Source organism: Calonectris borealis, chromosome 11, assembly GCF_964195595.1.
Source record: "Calonectris borealis chromosome 11, bCalBor7.hap1.2, whole genome shotgun sequence".
In the NCBI taxonomy this organism is placed as follows: Eukaryota; Metazoa; Chordata; class Aves; order Procellariiformes; family Procellariidae; genus Calonectris; species Calonectris borealis.
In genome coordinates, this window is record NC_134322.1 from 20,684,822 (window position 1) to 20,708,333 (window position 23,512).

At 39.1% G+C, this 23,512-nt stretch overlaps 1 protein-coding gene and 1 long non-coding RNA gene across 6 annotated transcripts in view; both read left to right on the forward strand.

Moving 5' to 3' along the window:
- The window catches only part of UBE2Q2 (ubiquitin conjugating enzyme E2 Q2), a 51,610-nt gene that overhangs the window by 486 nt on the left and 27,612 nt on the right, over positions 1–23,512 (forward strand). For 4 of the 5 annotated variants that reach the window (XM_075160419.1, XM_075160420.1, XM_075160415.1 and 1 more), the window contains exon 2: positions 17,357–17,461. The exons of the other annotated variant lie outside the window; for it this stretch is intronic. In XM_075160419.1, coding sequence (XP_075016520.1) covers positions 17,357–17,461 — 105 coding nt within the window. The remainder of the gene's footprint in view (positions 1–17,356; positions 17,462–23,512) is intronic. 5 annotated transcript variants of the gene reach the window in all.
- On the forward strand, positions 7–14,601 carry LOC142086836 (uncharacterized). The gene is made up of 2 exons (XR_012675262.1): positions 7–893; positions 14,373–14,601. It is a non-coding gene; the product is annotated as an uncharacterized LOC142086836 (long non-coding RNA).

The window sequence follows — 23,512 nt, forward strand, 5'->3', positions numbered from 1 at the left end:
CGGCGGGGGAGGGCCGGGGCACGGCCCGCCCTCGCCATTGTCTGCGGGGCGCGGGGAGGGGGCGCAGCCTCGCCGCGGGGGTGACTCAGCACCGGGGGGACCGGGGCCTCCGCTGGGGCCGGGGGGCTGCCGAGGCGCCTGGGCCCGCTTCCCCCCGAGGCTCTGTGTTTCCTCCCTCCCGTCCCCACCGCGACCATAACAAAAGTTAGGGAGCGGGCGCCCCCGGCCTCCTCTCCGCGCCGAGGCGGGGGCCCGGCAGCCCCTCCGGCGGGCACCTCCGGGGGAGCCGCGGCGGCGGCTGCGGGGGAAGGACGCGGGCCGCCGCGCCGCCTGCCACCGCCTGCTTCGGGGCCGGGAGTCGCGAGCCGGAACAAAGGGCGGCCGGGCCCGGGGCAGCGGGGAGAGAGCCCCCGGGCCGTCCCCCCCGCCCCGGGGCAAGGGAAGGGTGACGGGGAGAGCCGAGGGGCCCTCCCTGCCTCCCCCGTCCCTGCGGCCTCTCGGCGGGGCACGGGGAGTGTTTTCCTCCCTGCCCGCAGAGGTGGGAGCCCGGGAGGGAGGTGGAGGGCGAGCGCTTTACTGAGTGCGCCACACCGCCGCGGCCTGGAGCCGGGCGGCCCGCCCTGACCCGGGCGGGGAAACGCCGCACGGGCGGGCCTGGGTGGCGGCCGGGCCTTCCCCCCGTGGGGGTCAGCCCGGGAGGCTCAGCGGGGGTGACCGCTTCGGGGAGCCGCGGCGGTAGGAAGGACGGGGAAACTTTCCGTTCTTGCCGTCGTGGAGGGATAAAATAGTGCCTCTGGTCTCCAGTCGAATAATTGTTTTATCATAATGGTGGCATTTGAACTTGTGAAGGGGGTATGAGCAGCCTTGTCGAATCTGAGGGACTTCTACTTGCGGTTTGTTTCGGGATTTCTCATTTCTGTGTTATGTTCTCCCTCCCCCTTAAATTCGTTGGGGTTTGTTTGTTTTAAAGGAGTGCGAGGGAAGCAGAATAAAATGTTCAGTGTTGTGTGCCATGGTAAAAATCCTCTGTGTTTTTAAAAGTTTAGGGCCTAAACTTGCCAAAGGATTTGAATATATTGGTGTCTGTGACTCATGTACAGGAAAGTGCTGGAGGTTCATTTCTATTAGACTGGCTGTAGTTATAAGTGAATTTAAATGCCTTATCAAGATTCAGCTTAAGAGTAGAGAATTGAAAAATTTTGACTGGGTGAAAATAGGGTTAGGACGTTTGGATGTGAGGAAGATAAGTTCTAGAGCTTTTTTGCCTTTTGCATATAAAAGGATGAAAGTTTCAAACAGATAGCGTGGAGGTAGAAACATGTGCGAAAGTATAAGTATTTGGGTACTGAAAGATGAAAACATGCATGCTAACCAGGCAAATCTAATCATCTTGATCAGATCCCTACTTGCCTTAAAGTAACTTTATTAAATTAAATGAAACTTGTTAAGAGGATCTTTCAGGTTTCACAGTTAATTGTCATGAGAAGTCAGATTTGTGGTCATGGGACAGGTGTTTGTTTTTTCAGACACTTGTATATACTTTTAAGACATAAGATATTTTCTATGATAAAATAAGCAAGATGGTTTGGTGTTCTTGTTTTTAGACATGACCTATCAGTTGATGGATTGTGACTTCCTTTAAATATTTTTTTTCTTCAGTAGAGTATTTCATTGCTGAGAAGTCTAGCTGTTTCTTTCCACACAACATGATCTATTCCGTAAGTCTCTCTCTAAATAGTAAAATAAAAGGTCTGATGATTGTGCACCCTCAGTTGCCAGTTGAATTTGATGAGTTATTTCTTCTTTGTCAAGTGACAGCTAACAGGGAAGCCAGTAGTAAGGCCTGAAGAGCTTTGGATTTGTATATCTACTTCTGAGGCTGCTTTTGTCATAGCTACTTTTGATAGTAATTCTTTCTTAACTTGCAAAGAAGTATGCCCACTTACTTGTAGGCCTTTGGTTGAGGTGTGTCTGAGCAAGCAAGAAACAGGCTTAGGTCACTCTTGGCATTTTTATGTGTTATTGAGGAAACAGTGTCTGCAATCTGCTGTTACAGTCACTTGCCCTAAAGGTTAAGAGGTCTTTTGCATGCCATTAGAATTGTGGCATATGAACTTGCAAAAAGAACAGGAGAAGAGCTGTTTCAAACCTTAGAGCTGAGACTTCTGCTTTGAAAAAAGGCTGTGTCTGAGCTTCTTAAAACTTCTGTTTCAGTTGTCTGTGAGCAGCTTGGTGCTTTCCAATGTTGAGTAATATTTGGCTCTTTGAGATAGGTGGCTATTTTCCCCATCTGTTAAAAATAAATGGGAGAGGGCAACCTGAGATACAGAGGTGGCTTTCTTGAAACAAGTGGGCAGCAGATGACAGAGCCAAAAAGAGAAAGCTGACCTCTGGACTTCTGTCCTAGTTTTTTGACACAAGTGTTAGAACTCTTAAGTGTGACAAAGGTGATTTCTTGCCCCCTCCTCCCTGAATTGAGTCTCTTGGCTCTGACTCCTAACTGCCTCCGTTTTTTTTCTGTGGGTACTATAAACTAGAAAAGTCTAAGTCTTGTTTACTGTGCTTCAGTGGATCTGCAGGTACTGTGGAAACTAGAACTTCAAATGGCAGTAGTAGCATGCAAAAGCTGGTAAGGCTATAAAGTTGTTGGTAAATACGTTTTCTTGGGGACACTCACTCTCTACATCATAAGCTGCTATCTTAGTGCTCTGGATTTGCAGTGCAAATATGTAACTTTAGCTGTTTGCTTCTTCTAACCAGTTTAACCCCTACAATACTGATCAAGCCAGGATATTTTCCTTACTCAACAAAAGCTTACAGTAGATTGTGCATCTGGATGCTCAAGAATCCTGTAAAGGGGAAGAGTAAGCACAAAGCTCAATAATCACTTTTTTCATTGTGGTTCTGTTTGGGTACCTCAATATTTTACCTAAAATGAAAGCTGTCTAGCAGTGTGTACAGATGCTGAAGTTACTGGATGGAGAAAAATCTGGTAGGGAAGGAAGCTTCCAGTAGCTTCTGCACTAAGTCTGAAAAGAGACCTGATAACTAAGTTGCTCTGATCTTCATACTGGATCTCTTTCTTTTCTTCAATCGAGAGAGAAGGCAGAGAAAAGAGGAAACATTCTCCTGGGGAGGTGAAGGAGAATGCTTAGGAACTGCATGGATCTCCACAAGTGTCCTAGACTAAATTCCACGGTTTGATTAGAAGCCTGCCGTGGAATTTCTTATTGAGATGATTTTCTGATTGTCTGCAGTATGAGTTTGTAGAACTGTCAAAGTTAAGAGTTTGCTGCAGCATCCTAGGAATAGTCTACCTGTGATACTGAGCAATGCTTGAAGTTAAAGCAAGATATATTTTACTCGATAGCTCTTCTGTTTCATAAAGTGACATGCAAACTTTGTCCAAGTCTGTCCTTCATTGTTTCTGGTAGTGACCCATATTGGAACTTAAATGGTTAATCAGATTATTTTAAAAGAGGCACTTTAGGGTGGAGTCATCCCTGTCAGAAACATTGCTGCTTATTCCTGAGAACTGTCTAATTATTGAACTTGTTCAGGCTGTGTACCTTCACATTCCCATTTTGTTATGCCAACAGCAGTGTCTCCATTCTGGAGTTTTATTTCTGTTTTTCTCAGGTTTCATTTTTATTTAACAGTAGTATTCCAATTAATCACGTTCAATAAACCAGTGTCCTTTACAAAGTATATGCATTTATCCTGGTCCTGTTTTGCATGTTTTTTGAAATAGTATCAAAACAGTGCCTTTACTTAGAGGAGCGTGTTTATTGATCATGACTTTAGGTAAGTGTCTTTCAATGCAATCTGTAGTTTCAGTTTGGTACCTTATCAGACTTACGTCATAGTATTCCAAAGGGTGTGTTGGAATTGTTCAATCTTGTCCTTGTTACTGCAAGAAAAAGGACTGATTTGGACTGCTGTAAAACATCTCATATTTTTTTATATAATCTCTTCAGACAGAAACTGGATATTAATATCTCTCCACCCATACACAAAACTATGTTGTGTCCTCAAGTAGCACTTGCTTGAGGTAGAACGGGGTTTGCGCCAGCTCTGTGTGGGAGCAGATTTTGCCCCAAACAGGTGCTGGGCGCTGATGAACAGCGATATCCTTCATACATTAACAATTCAATTCATGTGATATGGCTGACTCCAGTATACTCTTGCTTCTCTACTGGAAAGAAGTATATTCTGCTTTCACTGAAAAACACCCTGCTGCTAAATCAGAGTTAGACGCTACTATGAAAGACTTGAAAAGGTTGCTGTCTACAGATAACTGCAATTGATGGGAGAAGACTTTATTTTCCCTTTTAAACCAGAAGGGATGAAAAGATATTACCTGTGAAGCTTTTGACAAGTTGGGTATATACAGAAAGTGAGTGTATTAGAACATGCGATAGCTCTTCAAAGGCATAAGATTTTAATACTAAATGCACTCCTAGCTAATGCCTAGACAGCCGATAACCTTTTAAAAAGGTTATTATTTGTACATAGAACTAACCACATAATGAATGAGGCGTTCAGTTCAAACCACAGATTTTTTTTTTTTTTTATCACTAGACATTCTGTAGTGAGGTTGAGACATTGTCTTGCAGCATATGGATACCAGGACTAAATAAAAGCATAAACAGCTTTATCTTGATAATACATGCTTTTCTAACTAGAATTAGATATACTTGGAGTTCTAAAAGAGGCACTCAAGTAACTATTATCAAACATAACTTATGCAATAGAAATTGAGAAGTTTAGTCTTGTTTTATTTAGCAAACCAAAATTAAGCAAACAAAAAAAATACTAAAAGAATGAGGATTTTAATTTCTCTTTGTATGCCAAGACTGTAAATGGAAAAGGAATATTGCAAAAAGGAATAGGAGGAATGTTTTGTGTCTGAAGACATAGGACCTTACTTTCTGACACCACAGCTTAGTTGGGCTATGTGTGAAAGGCTGTAACCAGTACTTCAGGATTTTGCAGGTCAGTTGTTCTGTCCCCTCTATAATGTATGAAGTGCTCCTAAAATATCCTAGAAAGCCACAGTGGTGGGCTTCAAATATAAATGCTGGCTTATGTTGAGGTTTTAATGTACAGGGAATTGCACTTATTTGAAATGGGTTACTCGTGAGTTAATGATATAATAATTTCAGAATTGGGACTGTTGTGGTCCTCAAAAGAACTCTCCCTGCACTTTGATAATTAAAAGAAGTTTTATAAAAATAATTATTTCTTTTTCCTCAGCATGCTACCTCATGGTAACTGTTCAGGAGGTTTTGTAAAAGACTGAAAGATACCTGTATGTTTTTGTATGTTTCTTCATATTCACCAATTTTAAAGAGGCTAACTTGGAGTAGGGCTACTTTGTAACAGGCATTTGATGGTATGTGATGGTTGCCAACAGTATTTGCCAACAATATGTACTTTGTATCAAAATTGGAATACTGGTAGTTGACCTTACCAGAGACCTTTCTTATGCTACAAGAAGCAAGAATATGTTGGGGTTTGTTTTGGGTTTTTTTTTTTTGGGGGGGGGGGGAAGAGGGGGGGAGAGAAGGGGAGGTGGGGCGTGCTAAGATTTTGGCTTTTCTGTCAAAGCTTTTTATCAATGACATGAGAAGAATAAAAGAGTAGTGTAGTAAGTCTATTCTATTCTGAAAAATAAGGTTGCACTTCCAACTTCATCGTGGCAGTCTGTCTACAATGGAACACTGTAAAATCAGAAGTTATTAATGGAGTTGATCAAGTGTGTTCCCAAAAAAGAGTAACTTCATTCTGTCAGACTTACTCAGACTAGAATGAATCTGCAGGTGTTTTTTCTGTGTTATGCCAGGGGATATTGTGTATCGATGACATGTTGATATCCTCAACGTGAATTAAAAATTATGATTGCTAGGAGGAACAAAGTATGATTGTGTTCTATGCGCTCTGTAATACTGCTGTTGCTCGCAGACCAGCAAAGGCTATGTGCCTTGTGAGGTGGCCAAAATTGAGTTTACTGGATTAAGGACCTGGCTGGCATGTAAAAATTCTTTACTGGGTTATTGTTAATCTGGATCATTTCCCAGTCTGGTTCACTGCGTGGCTGCACAAACAGCTGTACCGTCACAACAGAGGGCATAGGAATGAGTGAGCGCTGGGGAAGACTGCTGAAGCCAGCATTGCCGACAGAGAGCTGCTTGCCAAGTGCTGGCTGAGTCCTCAGCGGCACTTGGGATTGCTCCTGTGTGGAATGCCCAAGCCAGCATCAGTCCGATGGGCCCACATGAGTGGGTTTGTTACAGTGACAGCCAAATAGAGACAACTGGACCAGTCTAAGTGGAAGTTGTTTGTTTGTTTACTTGTAAGATCAAATTCCTTTCAGGAGAATGGAAGATAGAAAGATGGAGCCAGTTCTCTAAATAGTGTTATTTAAAAAAAGAAAAGGGGGGGGGCAGAACTTCTGGGTAGAAACAGATGTTTGTACAAGCTGATTAACAGAAATAACTACTATTTTAGTTATGCCTCAGTGTGGACTACTGTTCAGTATTGTCAGGTTGTTTGCTTTCATGTAGTTTTGAAAGATTATAAAACCCTGAATTCCTGGCTGAAGTTGTGTGTTGTTGTTGTTGTTTTTTTTTCTTTAGACTATGAATGGCAATATGCCATTTTTAAGAGACATGATAGTTTATGATCTAGTAAAGATTCCGCTGTATTTCTTCAGCTGCAGGCTCTGTAGGAGAAGTGAAAATGACCTGTCACCAGTTCATAGAAGACAACTGGAAAATTAAATGACTGATTATAGTAAGGAGAGGCTATTTAACACTTAGATCTTATATCAGCCTGCCTGTATTCAGTACAGTTGAAGCTAATATGATCAGAATAGTGCTCAGTTGGTCTTTGCTGGAAACAAGCATACCAGTTATGGTATGTCTTACTGATTTCTTGCTTCCAGCTGTAATCTTTAAGTGTGGTATTAAAATAATGAGCTTACGTGTTTTGTTTCTTTTTTGTTATCTCATATATACAAGACATCCTGGTGTATTAAGTACTGTGGAGCAGTTAGTGTGTGATTTCTTGAGATTTGGTTTGGACTGTATTCTCCTTTCTCCCAGATCTCTAATTTTTTAACCCCTCTGAGAGAAAGAGTTCAATATGGTTGCAGATCTTGCAATAGCTTCTTCAGTGTGTATTCAGAAAGGCAGAAACATAAACTCTGTCAGAACTTGTATAGTGGCATTACAAAAAAATTAAAGTGTTCCTGTGCAGTGGTGTTCAAGATACCACAGGCTTCCTTGAATTTTTGAAGTAGGAAATAACTGTGGTAGGAGTGCGGTATTTAACTTACTAATGATAAACATTGGTTGAACTCCATGGTACTGAAATTTTGCGTGTGGGGGACAAAGTTCCATCTAAATGGCTCTAATCTGAAGGCCAGTGACTAAGCAGCAGTCAGGGCAGCTGTGTACGTGTTGCTGTGAGGGGGGAGCTCGGGAACCTGGTGGGTGGTGGCTGGCGTCCTGCTCAGGTGTAAGAGCAGTAGAGCAGCCGGACCTCTGTCAGCAGTGGGTGAGGATGAAAAATCCTTGTCTCTGCAGATGTGTCTGGAGCACTGCAAGCTTGTACAGGGAGAGGGGAGAAAAGGAGAAGGTTGTTCTCGGAGAGGGGGAAAGCGCACAGTGCCTTTGATGGGAGGTGGGGTGAGCCATTTGAACACTTGAAAGACATAAATTCCTGAAGGTAAAGAGAATGAAGAAGAGGAAGGGGAAGTCTGGATTTTTGGGTGACAGCAGAAGTGACATCAGACTTTGCATGCTGAGGAGTAATTAAGTGATAAAGGTAAGAGCAGATCTGCTAGGAAACTTTTCTTTTGCAAGTTAAGTCAGGGAGAGAGTGACATGTTGCAACTTAGTCATAAGCACTTCTTCAGTTCTAGCCATATGAGAAGCCATTTCTTGCTACTCTGGCTTTCTGACACTAATGTTAATGATACCTTCTCTGAATGTACTTGTCTGTATAGTTGCAGAAGTAAGTAGTTAATAACTCTTGATTATTAGAACGAGTTGATAATTTGTTTCAAGTAACCAGACTTCCTTCAGGAATTTGGGCACATAAGATGCTGTCCTGCTGGTAAAGAGAGAGTCATGGAGAATCAGATTTGCAAAATACCTTTCTCTTTAGTGCATGTGTCTAGGTGCTTATTAGATAAGCCATTGCCAGCTTGAGTGTATGGATAATGCATGCATTAAAGAAGAGAATCCCTTGTGGCTGAGGGCTCTAAAACAACCATCCTCTGACAATTGTCAAGATGAGAGTACAAGCACACAGTGGGGTTTTTTTGTGTGAGGAGCAAGATAGGTTGATCCGACTGCTCTGAGGTACTATGGTAAAAATCTGGATTCTAGTATCAGCTCTACAACCTTCTTCCCAATAAGCAAGTCACTTAGTCTTCAGCGATGCTGTGTTCTTTGCTCAATTTTCAGTGTGGATGATCTGTGACTTTATTTGTTGCTGTTAATAGTATTGGTAAAGGAATGTTCCTTAGCTCACTTAACTGGGTTGGCCCTCAACAACAGTTTTCACTTGCAGAGACTACACGCTGCTCTTGAGCAACTGTCACTTGCTATGCTATTAGCTAAATCATGTTTAGCATTAACTTAAGAGTTGTGTTTGAGCAGCAGTACATTAACATTTGGTGGATTTTACTTTGGGTCCATACAAAAGTGTTGAGTGTTTGTCTTTTCTGTGAATTTCTTTGAATGGGTAGATGGCATGCTGCATTATGATAATGACCTGGAGAATAAAATGTTGCTTCACAGTGAAGATCAGTAACTGTATTTTTATCAGAAAAGTGCCTTTTTTGCTCTTCTGCTCAAAGTTTGTATTTTAATTCTGTGTAGTTATGTTATACTGGACAACAAGTAGCCTGCTGCCTTTTGTTTCGTAAGAGGAGTGGGTGAGGTTGTGGCAACTGATAAGAGAGTCTGATAAACCTATTTTTCCAAGAGTAATGTGCAGTTTCACATATCGGAATTGGCAGTTGGGGCATTTTGTGTAGATTAAATAGTTTGAAGAATGACTGGCTGTAAAAACTTGACCAAAAGAACTTGACCATAAGAAGTGTAAGAACTATGATGCCACATCTGCATTCATGTTTGTGACCATTTGAAGTGATGTTTTGTGCCTTTGCTACTTTGGTTGTATGTGTTTTGGCTTCTTCTAAGGTAATGATGTTTGAGCAGTGAGAGATTTAAATGTGTGTACCTGGATAGAGACGTGGAAGTAAAACACAGAAGTAGCTTAGATTATTTCACAAACTTTGAAATTATTGGCTTCTCGTGTGTGCCTGTTTGAAAGCAGCATTTGCTTAAGTCTTTTCCAGGATTTTTTTTTTTCCCCTCAAAATGTTATTTTCTGTCTTAGGTGTATCCAAAGTAAAAAAGTTTTAAAATTCTGTAATAATTTCAAGAGAATTCTATGGGCCTGGGTTGAACAAATGAATTTGTGCAGGTGAAGATGCAAATTACAAGCTGCTTGGGTTTTGGAATAATTTTTACACAAGTGAATTGCCATTGAAATACTGTCCCTGATCATACTTATTTAGCTATGCTGTGGTCACCATCTTATGAATATTGGCACTTGCAGTTGCTGCTGAATCTGTATATTGCAAAAAGTGTTCCATAATCTAGGCTTTCAGTTAATTTAAAAACGTGCTGTAGTCCATGTGCGCTTGTACAGAAAGCAGCCGTAGAAGGTGCAAAGTGGCAGACCATTGCACGTGTGTCTGTAAAAGCCTGATGTGACAGGAGGGGAACGGCTTTGCTCTGCCCAAGAGGATGTCTGTTGTGAAGACAAAAGTAATGTCCATAACTGTTCTGTATGCTCTTAACAGAAACATTTCCTTGTGGTTATTTTTGTGGTAGCCTTCTACAATCAGTAGAACTTGTTTGTACAGAGAATTATATTTATTTTTCTTTGGGACAATTTGTGATTGTAGAGTGAATTTTACAGGCACCTATAGAGTTGTGGTTTGTTATGGTCTTACTGTTCTGTGAGGCACATGCCTTTGACCCTGCCTTCTCTAACATGGCTGTATTTAATAACATAAACAATTCTAAAACAAGATACTCTGCTACACTTGCATCATTCCCTGGAGAGTGTGTGGGAGAGGAAAACCATGACCCTGTTAGTTGTGTTATTTTAATGTGCTCCTGAAGGTATTCAGTTCTGCAGTGGTGAGCATATTAGCAGAACCTACATAGAACAGGATTATGGAGTTCTTTCACCTACCTACTGTAAAGGTGCAAGATGATTAACCTCTTGCAATCTCCAGGGGTCTGACCAAAGCACGCCGCTTCATTTGGGATTGTCTTGTATAGGCTGTGGCTGTTAAGACAGTCATTAAACTTGAGAGTAGAATTGCAGTAATTTTCTATGTTTAAAAGAGATAAATGTATTTTAGTCAGTTGAACTTGGTGCCTTACCAAATGCATGAGTTGTAACAAGTATTCTCACTGAACTGAGCATGTCAGGCTTTGACTTCAGGAAGAGTGTAAGAAAATTTAAGCTAATACAAGCTTGCTTTCTGTGGTATAGCAACAGTTAAAGATCTCTGTTTAACTGAACTCTAGTAAATAAAAGATGTCCTTCTGTTTATATGCATTGAGCAAGTTAATAGTATGTTGTATACAATCTCAAAATTCAAAAGGAAAGGCAGGTTGAAGTTTTCACCTTGTTTAGTAGAGGTGGGTAAAATTCACTTTGCTTCTTCCCCACCCCCAATATTAAATTTTATTTTTAAACCCTCCATTGCATGCACTTTTCTTATCTTTTAGAATTCTGGATCATTGAACTGTTAGATTTTTAAAGAAATGACAATTCTTTCATATGTAAAAGTGCAAATTTTTACTTGAACTTGGAAATTAAATGTTAAAATTGAATGTCATATATATGACATATAATGTATGTCATATAATAATATATGTCATATATTCAATAACTCATTCAATCTGTACAACAGAGAAAATGATGATGTCTGGATGTTTGAAAATACAAATTTTTGGGGTTTTAGTAACTTGAGGTTTCTGGGAAATAGTTTTATTCGGATTACTTCCAATGAAGTTTCAAAAAAACTTGAGCTGAAAGTGACCCTTCATGCTTTCTTCTTTTTTTAATTATTATAAAGAATGGGATGGGAGGGCAGATGACAATCTGCTGACTTTTAAAGGTTCTTAGCCTGTAGATTTCATGGGTACCAAGTACCTAGGGGTAGAAAATGCTTACTTGCATCTTAAGCTGCCTTTTGAAAATTTGGCCCCTAATAATGGGAAGCAGCAGTTTGTCCGTTGTGTAATCACAGCTAATGCTCTTTTAAGAAGCTGTAAGTACTAGTGTTTTATGGTCATCAAGCTAAACGTTAGCTTTAAGAATATCTTCTGAAGTCCTGATAGTTTTGTTAATATTAATTCTGGTTTGGTTTTTTTTTTCCCCTCCTCTAAAGGCAGGTTGACACAAGTGAAAAATTAATAAGTAGTGAATGATTGACTAACAATTTCAAATAATATGTATTAAATTGTAGCTAATTTTATAGTTACTCTTCAGTATTTTTTGAACATTTGTGTAGGATGTGTATATGATGCCTAACCAGTGGGACTTGATTTTATTTTTTAAAAAATCTAATTCTCCTATTTAATTCAAACGAACAAGCTAGAAACTTGGTAGCATCAAGGTGTCTGCTGAGGGAAAGCCATCTATGATTTGAGATCAGTTACTTGATGCGTGTTTATAGCTGCAAATGTATTCACCTTGAGAAGACTGTATTAGCCCTCTGAAATGTCTTGTTACATTAGGATTTGCTTACTTCATTACCAAGATTTGTGTGAGCTAGAATGGTCTGTTGCTAGCCTTCTCAAAGCAATTAAGCTGTTTAAAAGATCTGGGAGTTTGACAATCTTTTGTTTGGAAGTAAAAGGGGGGTGGACAAAAAATATCTGGGACTGGAAGATAAAAGTCAGAAGTGCTGTTTTGAAAATCAGCTAAGTTTTAGCAGTAGCTGGTGTAAAAAAAACAGAACTAGGTTCTGTCAATGATGGAGATTTTGCAAAAACTTAGAAAAGAAATTAAATTGGTTGAATTTGTTCAGCCAGTATGCTAAGGAGTTTTAGAAGAAAAAAACACTTTTTCAATCTAAGATGATTTGGAAATTAAAGAAAATTAAGAACTGTCAGCGTGTAATTGTGATTTCAAATCATAATGCTGAAGATGTGCGTTTAAATGTGTTTTCCTACCGTTTGGCCATGGTAAAATGGCTCCGTTGTGTACAAGCAGACGTGGTTACTCTATTACCTCATAGCAAACTGTGTGTACAGGTTGTTCTAATCTTAGGAATGTGAGCAAGATGTGTTGTTTTAATTTAGCAACTTTGCAATTTCAACAGTATTGTGATTTAGAAATAGCTTGTTTAAAAATCTCTTACTAACACCAAAATTGTGTCACTGTAGCTTTATAGAAGAGGATAAAGATTATATAACATTGCAAGTAAAACAGCCTTATTGTTAAGGATGAGAAAGCTTAGATAGGATATACTTAGATGACAGATCTCTCCCCAGGAAAAGCTGTCTTAATGTACGTGTTCCTGGTATCCTCAGTCACTTTTTGCTTCTATTATTTTTTTTTTTTGGTAAGCAAAATTGTTAGTAAAATGTAAGTAGACCCTCTTACAAGGGATGCAGTGAAATGTCTGAACAGTGAGATCCTGTGTATATTCTTCTAATATGCTGTGGTTTTCCTAAATGATTTGATACGTTTTGAAATTGTTCCAGTGGCAGGAGTGCAGGGCTTTAGTTTCTTCTCTTTGTATTTTGTATGTTTATTAGTAGGCTAAATTCTTTTGCTGCATTCTGTTACAGAAGCTACAGAAGCATTTGTGTTGACAAAGCTCCCAATCTGTCCTGGTGTTAATACAAAGACTCTCTAGAAGTGATGATCCCATGAATTGTAATTGTATCTGGGTTGGCTGTAAACATTCAGTCTTTGTCCTCAGGCCTCAGTACATGCTAGGTGTGATGTCATCTCAGCGTGTCATGTCTTACTGAGCAATTGCATTAGCTTTCCAAGCTGTACAGCATGCATTAGCTTGTGAAAGCTGCCCAGATCTAAGCATTGTAGCCTTTGCTCTTGTGATGAATTTTTGCTTTTACTTGTAGAGAGCAGGAAAATGTCATGTTACAGCGGTTACATAAAAGATCTCAAACACTTATTAAGGGTGATACCTGTGCAGCTAAGCTAGATTGTACAAAATCACTGTATGTCAGCTGCGTAGCGAAAGTCCCAAAATAATGGGTGTTTTTAACCACTGAGAATTAATAGTAAAATAACTGCTATTCTAGGGTTCCTCTCATGAAATGTCTTCATATTTGGGAAGCTTGTGTTCCTTACATGCCATAACTCAAATCCATCTCTTCTCTCTATAGGATGCAGATACGGAAGAAAAGGCTGACTTAATTCTCTCAACAGAATTAGCTTATGTGAAGTTTAATTGTTTGATCTTACAAACCACAAGCTTAGTTTTTCATTGCATGCTATGGTGTTACAAACTCATAAGCTTGTTTATATCTCAAGATCAAAATGTTTGAAGTTTGTGTGTGAATTCTGTATTTCAAAATTTAGTGACTCATATCCGCGTGAAACTCAGCTGTTCCAAAAATATGGATTACTTACAGATCTAGAGAAACTTAGTGCCATTTATGTTTTTAAGTTAAACGAACGTATTTATTGGTAAGTCTGAAGAATTAAAGAGTGTTGCAACAAACTGGAAGTTTGAACTTGTATTTTAATATTAAGCATCTATTGTGAAAAAGTTGGAATATGTGATTAAATATTAATATGCCAGAAGCCTAAATTTGAAGACTTTGTGTGAGATGAGTGAATATGCTCACACAGTGTTTAAGAAAAGCCTTTCTGATGAATGCATTGTTCCCATTCATGTTTCAAAAGCTAAAGCAGACTAAAAATTTGAATATTTAATAATTTTTAGGGTATAGTAATTAATATGTGCTATACAGTAATAATGCAGGCAGTATCAAATCCTAGTATGTTTTCTCACATACAGCAGGACTTGCTTTCATTGCAAAAAATTGAATGAGTTGGAATGAGAGCAAAGAATGAGGAAGGACTCATTCAGTGCGGAAGGCGTCAGCACATTCAAGTAGCTACTGTAATATATTTAAACACATAGTGGGATTTCTCGATACCAAATCTGCACTGTCAGTCATGTCCCTGTCTGATGAAGGATTTGCTGCAAGGTTTTTGGGGGAGATTTTTGTATAGCCCCACCCAGACTGGGATAGATACTGATTGCAACCAAAAATGTCCTACTGTAGGTTTGTTCATTAAATCCTTCTGGTGGAGAAAGGAGAAACAGAATTGTCAGAAAAGAAGTATAGACAGTGAAGAGTTGAGCATCATTCTGTAAGCTGTCTTCAGATTCCAGGTACGGTTTAGAAGAGTGGACTGACAGATGTTTATCTTCTATAAATCATTGCAATTAATAGACTTGCTTAGACCTGGACTAACATAATTAACAAATGCTTGATTTAAAAAAGCCAAAAATACTTGTTAGGAGAATGCGCATACACAGTCCAAATGTTGACTGTATCTGGAGAATATTTTTATTCTAATGAGTCTGAGGATTTTAAGAAGCAGATGGCTCAGTGAATCTTGGAAGGGATTTTGCTTGTTCTTTGTATTTTCTGATGGGAGTGTTGGTGTAATCTAAAGTCATGGTAGTAGTGTTTACCCTGTTGCCTTTCTCTTAACTTAATGAGCTGGCCAGAGAAGTTCAGGTCTCAAAAATAGCTGGTTCAAACAAGTCTTCAGGCAGTAGGGCCACGGTTAGCAGAGTCTCCCTTCTGATGTTCCCCGCTGTTCATAAAGATCCACTGTGCAGTGTGAAAGTCTTGAGGTAAGAATATTCCATTATTGCAGAAGACTTTACACGTAGGTTGCATGTTATTAAAAATGAGTGAGATGTTATCAGTACAAAACCTGGAGTATCTGTAATGAAGTATAGCTCCTAAAAATAATAGTTTGGGAACCCAGTGGCAGCTGGGAATTTAACCTTGTTTCTCCAACAGTGATTAGTCTTTCAAGAGTGTCGTAAGTGAAACTGAGGAGAAAATGCACTTTTCCAAGGTGCTGTATTGGGTAAAGAAGGTGATTAAACCACATGTAACCACCCATCTGTTCGCCTTCCTTAGCCTTAAAATCTGGGCAAGCTGAGCACTGGACTTTCTTGACAGATATTTGAGATGCTAGGCCTTAGTTAATCAAGAATAGATATTCTAATGTCTCTGCCTTGTGTGAAGTGAAGCTGTAAGATGTAAACAGTTTGTCTTTTCGTAAAGATTCTAGGAATATCATGTTTTCTTCTAAGGTATTTTTAGCTGTGATTTAAAAAAAATATATAAACTTTTAAGGGGGGATTGATTGAGCTTGTTTAAAAATAAGTTTATGCAAAGGCTTCAGTTTACAGGTGGGAATTTTAGACTTCTGGAGCTAGAACTTCCCTGGAGTGTGCTGCCAGGTGGGAACTCTGCTGTGATAGTCTGTTTTGCCAAAGCTGATGTCCTTTATCGAATCACATGGTTTCTTTTATGAGGTTCAGCACTTCAGCTAGAAGGTCAGTTAGGAAGTAAGCTTCATATTATTAAAAGCCAATTCTAACATGCTTGTATTTTTCTCCAGTTTTCAAATAGATAGTGTTCTGCACTCTAATAAACGAGGTATCTTTGAAATGATGGAAGCTAGTTTAAGTTAGGAAGGTCTGGGTTTTTCTTTTGGGACTTGCGCTTTGAGAGCTTGCTAAGGCTAGGTTCACTTGGGAATCACTAAAGACCAGACAGTAACACTGACAGACAGGTGTGATGTCTTCCTTCTGCGAAACTTCTTACTGCTGTCTTGAAAACTGTAAAGCAAAAAATGTACAATGCAATCAAGAAAGAGTCTAAATTAGAGTAGCAGTAGGAACCTTGACTCTAAGTGTTGAAGAATGAAGCATGACTACTTGTCTCTGGAATGAGAAATATGGAATTTTTCCTTTTAAACTGCAGTGAGGGAAATGAATGAAAATTCCCTCATGTTATTTTGTAAGACCTGGGGATATGAAGATAATATCTGGGTGATAAAACTGAGGTTCAGCAATTTGTCCTCAGCTACTAGAATTTAATTCAATGTGTGAGAAGTGGAGAACTCCTTAAATAATTAAAACAAAACAGAAAAAAATGCAAACATGTCAGTGATATGAAGGAACACTTACTGTTGACTTGGAAGCTACATGATTTCCTCCATCCTCACAATGTTACCAAACCTGTGTTAGGAAAAAAATTGAAACATTTAAACAAGAGGCAAAGGACTTCTGTTTGTCTTTCCGTAGCAAGGGTCTTTCCAGCACCTTTTGAAGGGCTGCATGCTGTGGCAGCTTGGTGGCAGAAGAATCACTTGTCATGGATTGTGTGAGCGGTTGCGGGCCACATCTGTGCCATATATGTTATATGTGCCCTAACCAGGGCTTTTTCTGGAAAATCGAGGACACTTCTAATCCTGTGAACCCATTTGGTCTCGCTGTCACTAGGATGTGTTTTGGCACCTGCCTAAAAACTGAAGGACTCTACTGATGGAAGAAAGTTAATCTGTAAGCTTTCTTGATAGGGTTGTATGCAATATATTGCTAGAGAAATCCTTCAATGGTGGAAAGTCTGCTATGAGCCTTGATGGTACAAAGATAAAGATGCAGATTTTTGGCATTGTCATCTGGCAGGAGATTTGAGCTATGTTGCTTCAGTCTGAGGGGCAGTGCTAGAACGGTTTGAATAATCCTGTTTGAGGAGGAAATCTTAAGTCTCCAGGTTTTGTTGCTTTCACAGCTTTTATTTGGAGGAATCTGTATTTTTATGAAAAGTGGGCATCAATACAGTTTTATTCTTTGACATGTACTACTTTTGATTCCATTTTTTGGTAATAATCACCTGTACTGCATTTCTAAATTTTTCCCTCCTGCTCCACCCGCCTCCAGGGTTTTAAACTTTTCAGCACTGTTTCTTTTGTATGTCCATCATCTGATCAAGATGAAAATAGGATGAAATACATGAAATACTAGAAGAACCAGTTGGCTGGATTTTTTTCAACTTCTCTTGTGTTGCTTAAAAATGCTGTGTTAAAAGCTTCTATGTTACCTGACTTACAGTAAGATAAAAGGTGATGTTAAAACTGTGTTGTGAAATTTTGAGGGTGAATGAGTTTTAAAAGCTTTATGGGGTTTTTGTTTATTTATTTGTTGGGTCTTTTGTGTTGTTTTTTTTTTTAACAGGAGTCTTACCCCTCTTCATCACCAATATGGTTTGTAGAATCAGATGACCCAAACCTGACTTCAGTCTTAGAGCGTTTAGAAGATATTAAGAAGAGCAATACACTGGTGAGCAAGTGTTTTGTTTGTTTTGGGTGTTTATTTGGTTTTGGGTGTTTATTTAGCTTTGTCAGATTAACAAGCAATTAAATTAGTTCAGTTTTGGGGTTATTCGGGGGGTTTTGTAAACACAAGTTTCTCTTCCAAAAACATACAAACCAAAAGTAATCCAAAAGATTAGGGACAAGGAGGAGAAGATGACTTAAACGTTTGCTCTTTAAAAGAAGTTAAGTTTCAGCCCCAATAATTACACAGTTTAAGGTTTTCTGAAAATAATTAAACAGTGAAATGCATGCGAACTTAAAACTGCTGAATAAAACAGCTCTTCTAGTGTTTTCTTTGGACAGAGGTCAATTATGGAGGCAAAAGCTTTGTGTTCTTGAGAATGTATATTCTCCAAAATGTGGCTATAATGGTAACTAATACAAAGAATTCCTGGTTTCAGTAAAGAAGACTTGACCTGATAGCTTCTGGCTCATCAGAATGTTCCTTAGATAGTGATAAGTTTGAACAGTGTTGTGGCTTTGGACAATTGCTATTTAAAAAAAATCTTTGCACAGATTCTAATAGTAGTATTGTATTTCAGAAAACTGTCAGGCATTATATCTTACTTGAGTACCCTTTTGATGTAGTGATAGGAGCTGTGTGTATATATATAAAAAAATTAACCTCCCATTCTATGCAGGAAGGTAAGCGTCCTTGAATATTACTTGGAGAACAATTTCAGTACAAATGTACTTTGTTCCACAAAGAATAGTATTGCAGCCCAATGACAAATTCAGTGATTAAAAGTGTTGTTTTCCTCTCCAAATTCAGCTTTATGGATATTAAATAGCCCGTAAGGATGATCTTTATTAACAGATTATTTTAACATTTTTTGTTTATTTTTGTGTACAGGAATGCATGCATGCACGTGATGCATACAAAACAAATCAGTCTGCAGAATACTGCTGCTTGTATGGATTATTTGCTGGCCTTAGTATTTGGAAAAGTTGGGAATGTTCTTTCTCATGAAATCACTTACCTGTGATGTTTACTGGAATAATGTTTATCAGGCATACTCGACCTTAAAGAAGGATGTGTATATTTCCTTTTCTAAAGAATATTTAGGATGCATTTGACTTCTAGCAGAAATAATTAGAAAACTAACACGCAAGTGAGAGTCTTCATGTGCTTTGCCGTAATTAAAAACAAAGGGGCATTGCAGAAGGCTATTAGTGTTTTAATGTATTGTGTTGGATCTGATTACAGGAGACATACATATCAGTTGTGTATTCTCTTCTTACAAACTAAACTTTAGACTAAACTGCATTTAGAAGAATGCCACAGTTCTCTTGGTCTTTGTGACTTCTGCCTCAAAAGACATATGACAGTATAGAAGCAGAAAATGTGGCCAAATCAACTTTTTTCTTAAATACACTTCTCAGAAGGTATCTGAAGCTGGTGTGGCTAGTAGCTTCAGACTAAAGGTTTTAAACAAGATATTTCCTATGTTTAACTACCTACAGGTTTGCTTGCAAACCTGGGTAGAAAGCTTTATCGCAAACATGCATAGGACTTGCTGTGCTGAATTGCATATGCACATAGACTGCTTATGTACATTGTAAGAACACAGCTTCTGATATCAAGATTGTACTTGCCCATGTAAAAGCTGATGGGTTGATGTAATATACACCTGTGGAAGGCCCATTGGTTTCTTAGGAATCCACCCCACATGACGTTATGCCAAGATGAAGACAGATGGGAGTGGTTGAAGAGACAAATACTTACACTACAAATTCTGACTACTTTGTTTTGCTCAAAAGGTTTGGCTTTGTGGGTATTGGGTTTCTTTTTTCTCCCTACAACTTTTCCCCTTGCAACTCCCTCCCTCCCCTTCAAGGGCGTTGGAGCAACTCACACACAGACCTCTTGGAGTAGAGTAGGAAGGGATGAGGAACTACTACCTGTAGAAATTCAGAGGCTTTTGATTTATCATGCTATCTCCTAAAAACTCACTTAGTTCAGTTTAGACTTTTAGAATGTTTCAAACCAGTTTTCATTTAATTTATTGCAGCTAAAGGATCATTTGTGCTCTGTTGCTCTAAATTCATGAAGTTATTGGAACAGTCAAATTTTGAATGGGAAATTGCATTGGACTCTTCCAGGAGCTCAACTGAGCACAGTGAACACGTGCTAAAAGCACTGCTAGCACACGTACCCTGATTTAGAGTTCTTTGGTATTACTCTGCCCCCTTCTACTTGCTTTGTAATTTTTGATAGGTATCAGTTGTTTGGGAAACTGAAGAACGTGCTCTTCAGGTGTAAAAGTTTGACAGGGCTCTATATATGGAAGCCTTGTCATTTGACATGGTAAAAGGAAAACTGTTTTACTATGTTAAAATCATGCACATGTTTCCTGGAAGATCTGAAACTCCTGTGGGTCTGAAACTCTGTGTTACCTTGGCATCAGCATGGTGCTTTTTGCTATGAAAATTCCTCAAAACACTAAAAATGTTGAAAGGTTATTAAGAACATATTCAATATAGATAGCATTAGGTTTGGAGGCTTTAGCTGCATGACTGTTCATATTGAACAAGTTCCAGTCAGCAGATGAAGGGGCTACAGAATTCTCTCTGACCCTTAGTGTCCCCTGAATTCCCTTTCAGATCCTGAAAATCAGCATTGCGTTAGATTTGGTAGGTAGCTGAAACTGACAGCTGCCTTCTAGTGGTTGTGCAATGCAAAAGATAAATCCTACTTCAATTTCATTGTCCTGTTTAATATAATGGAAGTTATAGTTGCAAGTCTAAAGTCTCAAACCCTACTTCATGGATTATTAAATATAATTATACGTGATTTGGAGGTTTGCTTTTTAAAGACAAAAGTGAAATGGACTTAAATTTAGACGGACAGCTTTAATTCTCACACTCTCCAAACCTTGAGGGCTTAAACTTGCAAGGAAGGCTTCAAAAGTATAGAATTCCTGGCATAAGTGTGTGTACAACTTGGATAAGCTGCTGTCTCTAAGCACACTACTTCTGTATTAAGATTTAGTCCCACATGATGGTATTTCAGGAAAGAATGTTGGCTCTTGCAAACTACCAACGTGGCAGCAACTAATTATGTATGTATATTGGGGGTCATAGAGACAAAATGCAGGAAGCAGCTGTGCTTTACTTTCTGAAACTGCCCAAAGCTGCTGAATGTGCATGAGGCCAGTTACTGTCACAGACTGCCTGATAGCTAAGTAGTGGTCGCACTCCAAATGACAGTTGTTTCTTCCCTCTGTTTCCTCTTCAGCAGTTTCCTTCAGTGGTAGGCTAAGATCTATTGATTCATTTATTTATTCTTACATAGATACAGATTGTGTGTGTATATAGATGTATATAGATACATGTGTATACTTACACTATACTTCAGTTCATGTTTCTTGGTAATCAGAAAACAAAGTACTTCATAGTGAACCCAGCAGTATATTAGTATCATTAAAAGTATCCTAAAATTGTTAATGCTTTCATACTGCATTAGAAAGATCTCTTCATGCATAAAAAGGCCTCCTAATGTAGGATAGGTTTCAGAAAAATTGTTCTAAGCTGTTTTCAGATTTGTAAGATGTTAACACAGGAAACAAAAAATTCTAAGAGGTGTTTTTGTGTTCTAAAACAGCGTTATGGTGTCCATAAGAACTATCAACTTCTCAGAACTCCTGAAGCATTAAAAGTTGTATTATAGATGTATATATTATATTTTAATTTTTTTTGTTATTTTTATATTAATTATAATCAATGTCATTAATTTATAAATTTGCCATTGTATTTGGTCGCTTGAGCATTTACCTTATGCAGGCTATTTACATTGCTCTTTTAATACCCTATGGATTATGCATTCTAGTTGCTGTTTAGTTTCTGCTTTAGGCGGTTTGTATTCCAGGGAAACTATTGGTATACTGGTAGCCCACTTTTCTTCAGTACTAGCAAAATGTGTGTGTAATCATTCATGTTACATTAGCCAAGCATGTGAAGTTAGCTTGGAAATACATTTAAATTATTAATACGTGGCAGAAATCTGCTATCCCTTCTGATACAGTCTATTCATGTACCATTAACACATACCAAATCATGCTAGGCCCTGCTTAGAGTGGGGCGTTGGATCAGATGACTTCCAGACATGCCTTTCAGCCCAAATTGTGTGTGTGTATATATGTATATAGATACATGTGTATACTTACACTATACTACTTCAGTTCATGTTTCTGTAATGAGAAAACAAGGTTTTCCAATGATTTTTCATACATGTGAGCAGAGCATAAGGGATAATGGTGATGGTGATCCATGGCAGAAGGATCAAGGGCATGAAATGAATTCCTGTGGAGGAAAAACATATCAATAAGAAAGAAAGGTTGTAGAGATGGGATCAGCTTCTTGCTCTGCCACCACCTTTGCAGATTGTAGAAACTGACATCAAGTAAAACAACTTAGCTGTAAAAATGAAACTGCAGTCTGACAGTTGCATTAGGCTAACCTGAAGTGTAGACTGCTGCCAAGGAAGGGGGTCCCTGCTCTCAGCTGCACATTCCTGCCTCCCTCTGTATGGTGAAATTGGTGCTTATGTGCTGAGGCACATCAGGAATTGATGTGCCTCGAAGCTTGCAAGCTGCTACATGCTTGTGTGGTCTCTGGTGCCAGTGCAAATGAGAAGGTGAAAATGTGCTGCTGGAGGCAGGGAGACACCTCTTCAGGCACAGCCACTGTGTAATTTGGTCCAGGTTGTGCCAGCAGTTTGTTGCTTTGAGAGTGCTTGTGTACCTCACAGTGGTGCTGTGTTCAGAAGGAAGTGAGAGAAGCTTGCAATGTGTTGGGTCCTGTCTGCAAAGATTCCTTCTGAATTTCAGTTCAGGTGACAGGACTTCTTATGAAGCGGAGTGGAGGAAGCGGGGCAGGAAGCAGTTCTTAACTCTTTTTCCCAGCCCTCCAGCCTTACTGTCTCTTTCTGTAGAGACACTTCTAATATTGTGTTCAACTGCTTTTCCAGGCTTTGGACCAGCCAAATGCTAATGGTGGTATTCTTCCCCCATCATTTAGATTTTTTTGTGTGCTTCAGAGCAGATGTAAACAAATTAATGGCTTGCCTAGCTTTACATAGCTACATGAGAAAAATTAAAATTCCTGAAATTTTATAGTTTATGCTTCAGCTCTCCATGAGGCAGTGTTGTTTGTGCAGAGAAAAAACTTTAAGCATCTTAAGCTTACTGAGAATAATAGTTCTAAGACCTGTGGTTCTATCTACCAACTAGCTTTTTGATTGATTAACCCGCTTTCTGCCTGCTAAAAGATTTCCTGATGTTTCAGACACTAAGGAGGATTCAAACAGGTGTAGAGTCTTAACACTGATGAGAAATGTGATTGTTACAGAAAGCTTCTGGCAACATAAACTATCACATCTCATGTATATACTCACAAGAAATGTGTTGCTGATGCACCAGTTCTTCTGGTGTTGTCTGCTTTATTTTTGAGTTAAGGATGACTGTCATGAATGATGCAGAAACAGCAAACGTGGTATGGTAGGAGAGAACGTTGTAATTCTTGTAATGCAGGTTGATATGTCAGTTCATGGCCTCCGATGAATAAATAATATTCCTATTAAACAGGAATGTTGAATTCTACTGGAGAAGGGGAAAGCACTGAAGCTTTCAGATAGCAGAAGGGCAACATTTGCTTACCACTGCTAGTGATTTGGGCTTGGAAATGAGTTCTTAACCCTGGAGAGGCTGAACTTTCACTTGCAGTAGGGTAAGGTAAAAGCATTTAAACTGGCCAATAGTAAGGCTTCAGACATGTAGAATATTTTGGAGTGACTAGATTTTTCTTAGATACCTTAATTTATTGTATATTTTAAGAAATGCAGTATACAAACACCAAATAGTGTTGTAGAGGTATTATCCTTTCAGGATAATACAGTCTATGCTGTTCCTTGGGTGAGGCCACGTTGCCTGAGTCTCCCTCCTTTATGGAGAGATACTTAAAGGGGATTGGGGGCTGCCCCTCTAAGTAACTGCTAGTAGTGCTGAAGGATGTGTGT